Here is a 6000-nt window from a genome sequence, read left to right as displayed (position 1 = left end):
GCAGGATGCTGACAGCTAATGGGTGAAACCCCTGGATAATGTTTGTATGACAGGAAGTCCTCACTAGTCATTCAGGATCTTGCTCCCAAAATTTTACACACATTAACTGCTTCTCTCTGTGCTGAATACACTGAATTTTGGAGTGTTTCAATTTGCTTAGCCATCTTTGTGTTTTTACCACAAAATATTATCCCTCTGACAAACAGTGTAAAATTACTTGGCCAAGAATGAGAAACTTTGTTGAAAAGATGTACAAATAAGAACACATATCCTTGCCCTTTCCTTTGACATTTGAGTGTTTCAAGACGGGAAGACTGGAAAAGACTAGCTTGTATAGAACAAGAAATCTAATGCCATCCAAAATCTGAAACTCTCAGAAGCTTTTTTACTCTGTCACTTACAAGGAAGAACAAAGTTCAAATTAAATCAGTACCACCATATTCATAATTTATCTTTCAGAAAAGGCACTAAAGGAAAGGCATTGAAGATGAGATGGCTTATTTGTTGTGATCTCGCATCACAACATCATCTGGTTTCATTCCATCTCCTTTTATAACACAGCTGAGTATTAGATCTCACAGTTTCCCATTTCCTAAGACACCTCAACCTAACCTATTATTACACACTAAGTTACAGAATTTCAGAAGATTATCCAAGAGTCTCACAGCAAAATAAAAAATATCCACAAGCAAGCAAACAGAATAAATATAGCTGTTTTACGTGTGTCTATTACAATTCTCAATATGTGAACAGAATTGGAAGAATGCTCCTTTCACTGTGTAGTCTGTAGGAGCAGATCTCCAGTTCTGTCCTCCCCCAGAAATTATCTCCATTATGTTTCTTCCCTGCCCCAGCAGCCTTGTTTTCCTGCTCTGTTGGTTTTGTGAGAGCAGAAGCTCTGGCTATTTGCCACTCAGCACTGCTATAAAGGAGCTGACGTTTGGGCATGGAGTTGGAAGCCATTAATGAATATAATGAAGTTATGTATGACCTGTTAATGAATTGTTATGTATGGATTGTTAATGAATTGTTATGTGCTGTGGGTGCGTGGCCACTGGGGGAGTTGATGAGGGTCCAGTTAGTGGAACAAGGGGGACTTTGTGGAATATTACCTCATGGGGTGATGGCAACAAGTTGAACCATGATTGGAAAACGAGCCAACGTCTAAGATCAGAATATTCCGGAATGATTGGTCAAGATTGCACCCCAATATGGGCCAACCAGCGGCCAGAAAAAGGACCCATGAAAACGAGGATTGAGGAGCGCACTAACCAGGAAGCACCAGAGGCTTTAAAAGCCCCGGGTGCCCAGCACCTAGGTCCTGCCATGGAACTCGGGATCCACAGAGGCACCCTGTGCAGTGCAGTTATTCACACATCTGGCATTCACATGGCAAGTGGGGCCCGGGCTTATCCTGGGTTCCTGCCTTTGGGGTCTTTTACTAAAACGAAGTGGACTTTCCCAGAAAGCCTGGATCTTGTTCCTTATCACAGCACCTTTCCTTGGTGAGATGTCTGGGCACTACGAGGCCTGCCTGCCCCACTGGGATACCAGGGGCACCCGCTGGAGCTGCCCAGGGAGGGCACTGGAGCTGGGGAAGGGTCTGGAGCACAGATCCTGTGAGGAGCAGCTGAGGGAGCTGGGGGTGTCCAGCCTGGAGAAGAGGAGGCTGGGGGGGAACCTAATCACTCTCTACAACCACCTGAGAGTATAGCCAGGCTGGGAGTCCGGCTCTTTTCCTGGGGACAGCGAAAGGACAAGAGCACATTGTCTTGAACTGCACCAGGGGAGATTTAGGTTGGACATTTCTTCACAGAAAGAGTGACTGGGCATTGGGACTGGCTGCCCAGAGAGGTGGTGCAGTCACGGTCTCCGGGGGTGTTTAAGGAAGGACTGGAGGCGGCACTCAGCGCCTTGGTCTAGGTTGACATGGGTGTGTTCGAACACCGGCTGGACCCAGTGATCTCAGAGGTCTCTTCCAGCCTCATTGATTCTGTGCAACAAAACCCACGACGCCTCGTGGTACAACATCGCCGTGTCCCCGCCGTGTCCCCGCGAACAGGGCGCGGCCCGGACGGGCCCGGGCACCCCCACGGCCTACAACTCCCATGGTGCCCGGCGGCGCGCGCGCAGAGGCTGCCGGGGGCCGGGCCGTGCGCGGGGGCCGGCGCCGATGGCGGCAGGCGCAGGGGGCGGCTGAGGGAGCCGCCGGTGCCCGTCGCGTCCATCGACCGCCGACGCCTCGCCCGCCCTGTCCCTAAGCCCGCCGCCATGGAGGCGCTGATCCCCGTCATTAACAAGCTGCAGGACGTGTTCAACACGGTGGGGGCCGACATCATCCAACTGCCGCAGATCGTGGTGGTGGGCACGCAGGTGAGGCGGGCCGGGCCGGGGGCGTTCACCTCCCCGAGGGCATGGTCGGGGTGTCCGTCGCGCTTCCGCCGCTGCAGACCCGCGGCTGCCTCCGCCAAGGGCACGGGGGGACGCGGCAGGAGAGGGCGGGCGGGACGCCCTCGGTGCCCGCGTCCCCCCCGCCCTCTCTCCCTCCGCGGCTCCGCTGCCTCAACCCGGCTGCGCCGGGAGCGCCTCGTGCGCCGCCCGCCCTTCCTTCCCCGGAGCGGTGCGAGGAGCTCCGCAGGGCTGCGGGGACGGCCCGTGCCCCCGTCTGCCGTGGCTCCGGCCCGCACGCCGGGGGTGCGGCTGGCTCCGGGGTCCCGTGGAGGGACGGCCGCCCCGGTGCGTCAGCGTGACCGCCGTCGCTGCTCGGTCCTTGGCTTCCCCGCTTCGACAGCGGCCGTGCAGCGAGGGCCGCGTAAAAGGGATGTGGTAGCAGGACGGCGTCTTGCAGGCGTGGATGGTTGTCTTTTCCCCGGAGTTCTCGTGCCGTAGGACTCTTTGTCTTAGCTGGTGATGGGGAGCGTAGGTGAGAGGCGAGGCCGGCGACTGTTGGCTGCGGCAGTTGCAACACGTGCGTGTGAGCCCGGTAATGCTCCTGGGCTCGAAGATAGCTCAGACCCCTTCATATCTCTTCAAATGGGATGCTGCTCTTCAGCAGAACTTTTGGCAGCTGAACGTGCCTGACCAGAACTGCAGCAGTCACAAGGGAGTAGAAGATGAAGCGTTAAACAGAAGTAAAATCTGAAGCCAATGGATCTCTCATTTTGTTTCTGTGAATTTAAATATCTGTTGAATAGACTGTGCTCCTTCACAATGCCTTGCTTGCCAAGGACTTCAGTATCAAGGACCCTGCATTCAGGATTCTTACTAATAAAACACCAGCTGCATGTGTAAATGCAATGACATTTTTCTATGTAAGATTAAAAAAGTTTTTTTTTTCCAGTTTCACTTTATGAAATATATTGATGCGGCATTTTTTAAAAGTACTCTTAAACAACTCTGTCTCAGTTATCTTTTCCTAGACGTAAATACTTTCCATAAGTAAATACCTGAGTTAAAACAGTACTAACATGTGTTTGTCCTCAGTAGTCTCCCCATCAGTACCAATATCTATTCAGTGCTGCATTAATGATATTTATGAACCCCCATGAATTAGCATGAAATTTCCTGTCATGCCAAAACAAAGTCCTTTATGGACTACAGAAAAATATATATAAAATATCTAGCAAGCTGGATCTTTGGGTTTTTTTGGTTTTAGTCAGAGTTGTTGGAAGAAAAAATTGTCTTTACCGACATAGTAATTCCACAGATAGTTATTTAAAGCAATTGGTGTTAGTTTCAATAAAATGTTATTGATTTATTGATTTGAAGTTAGTTTATTGGAGACTGTATTTCTGGAGATGTGTCATACGGCCTTAGAGCTGATAGTTTCGCTGCTGGTAGCTTGCTTACTTTTTTTTTTCTACATGTGCCTTTCAGACAATATTGTTTCTTTGTGAAGTGCTGTGTGGCCTTTAAGTGTGTTCACACAGCTGGTGTATCTGTAGCCCACTGGCATGTGCTGTCTTTGCTTTTTCTTCTTTGAATAATATTCACTAAATATGTGACATGTAAATATTCGGTAAACGGTCTTGAATTTTTCACCTCCATTTTTCTTATAGGAAGGAAATGCTACCAATTGAGGTTTCTGCAGTTCTCTGTTAACTGAGTTATGCTTTTTTCTTCCAATTTGCCAGTTGCTTTTTTTAAATGACCTTTTTACATATTCAGCAAGGAGAGGAAAAATGCTTTTTGAAATAGTTTTCTGTTTATTTTTCTCTTTCCTCTACCCTTTTGGTTTTTTGTGCTTATGTCTTTATCGGCTTCTCATTCTGTGCATTAAGTTAATTCTTTCTTTTCTGGAGTGTGTAGAACTAGAAGCTGTTTGTAACCCTTAATTCAGCTGTGAATATTTTCTGTTTCCCACGTTCCCTTTCCCCCACCTCTGTTGTTTGGGATCCATTTCCTACCACTTGTGCCCTGAGCAATCGAAGTGCTGTAATTTTTCCTCTTTCTAGATGCATTGTGGTGCTAATTGCAAACTGCTTATCAGTAAATGTTGCACATTTTGATTGCCTCTTGCACTTGTAGGGGCTTTCCTGCCACTCAGTCATATGAGAATTCCTTCTCATTTCCCCCATAAATATTGTGCAAGTTATTTCTGTATCCTGCTACTGGGTCATTTGAGAAAACTGGGGACTGTGCTGGTAGGACTCGGAGGACACCTTCAGACTGCCAATTTTTCTTCACTGTTTCAGGGTTTTGCTGCCATTCCCAGATAGGTGTTCTATTTTTTCCCCCAATTCAGTATTCCAGTTCCATTTTTAGAACTGTATGACTGAATTGCAAAGAAATAAAAAAGTGTCCAGATTAGGAACATGATATAAAAACAATTTGTTCAATAATACTCTAATATTCAGTGTTCTGGTTTATACAAATTCTTTGTGCACTGTATTTGTGTGGGGTTACAAGGTGGTATTGAAGTGCCTCAATCAAACACATTGAAACTACAGTAAAAGGAGACAAGGACAGAAAAAGTAATTTGGTTAATTATGGCCTTTTGTGTGGATTGGTGGTAACACAAAAAAATTTAAATGTCTACACTACCAAAGCAGGCAAAAGATTTAGAATAAAATTAAGAAAACCAGTCAGACAACAGAATATCTGTCTAAAAGTAGGTAAAAATTAATTGTCTTGATTTATTTTTTGTGCCATTAGTTCTTGGAATAAGTTTGGGGTTTATAGTAGTCATCAACCTAGCTGTATACAAAATTTAGTGTTGGCTTTGTAGCAAAATTCTTCTAATACTGATGTTATAAAAACACCTTGTGGGCTTTATTTGCATTTGGTAATGTTAATTGAAGTAGAGACATTGTAGTGAAATCGATGAAATTGCCAAGTGAGAGAGACCTTTCATGTGTACATTTGTAGAGTACTTTTGTTCAGTCTTCTGTCAATTTTGAGACTTTAAATGGGGAGGTGTAGTTTGCAGCATTTAGACTTCTGTTGGATGCTTCCCTGGGATTGGCTCATAGATGAGCATTACATTTATTTTTTTATTTTTTTACTGTTTGGTATAAGTATCATGTTTGATGCTAATGATAAACCACTTTCTATTGCAAGGTGTAAAGTTTCTTGATTTGAGGTCACAGCCTGAGCACTTGAATATGTATAAGGTTATATTCTGGTAAGATAAATAGTTGGAATGCTAATTTGGCTGTTAAGAAGTTGACAGCAATGGGAAGGTAATGTACAGTCCTGGCTAGTGGGATAAGGTGATGAATCCAGCAGATGCTATCAAAGCATCCCATTTGAGAGAGACTGATGCCTTGGTCTGAAGCTTCAGGTGCTCTGCAGAGCTTCTGTGATTTCTCCTGGCAGGGGAACAGAAATTTAAACCACTTAATTCATTCAGTGTAGCCTACATTGTGTGGCAAAAAGCCAGCTTGAGGTGAAGGAAATTACAGTTTGTATCAAGCAACCAGGAAAACCCCATGCCAAACACAGCCATGTCTGCCTCCCTCCTCTCTTGCCGGGCTGTTGGTGTGATTTTTGTGGGGTTTT

At 46.1% G+C, this 6000-nt stretch overlaps 1 protein-coding gene across 8 annotated transcripts in view; it reads left to right on the top strand.

The window, feature by feature from the left end:
- Positions 1-2212: 2212 nt before the first annotated feature.
- DNM1L (dynamin 1 like) overlaps positions 2213-6000 on the top strand; it is a 35153-nt gene continuing 31365 nt past the window's right edge. For all 8 annotated transcript variants that reach the window (XM_062492449.1, XM_062492447.1, XM_062492444.1 and 5 more), the window contains exon 1: positions 2213-2373. In XM_062492449.1, coding sequence (XP_062348433.1) covers positions 2272-2373 — 102 coding nt within the window. In that variant the 5' untranslated portion in view covers positions 2213-2271. The remainder of the gene's footprint in view (positions 2374-6000) is intronic.

Source organism: Cinclus cinclus, chromosome 4 (genome assembly GCF_963662255.1).
Source record: "Cinclus cinclus chromosome 4, bCinCin1.1, whole genome shotgun sequence".
Classification (NCBI taxonomy): Eukaryota; Metazoa; Chordata; class Aves; order Passeriformes; family Cinclidae; genus Cinclus; species Cinclus cinclus.
The sequence above is the reverse complement of the archived record's forward strand: the minus strand, read 5'-3'. Positions and strand labels throughout refer to the sequence as shown.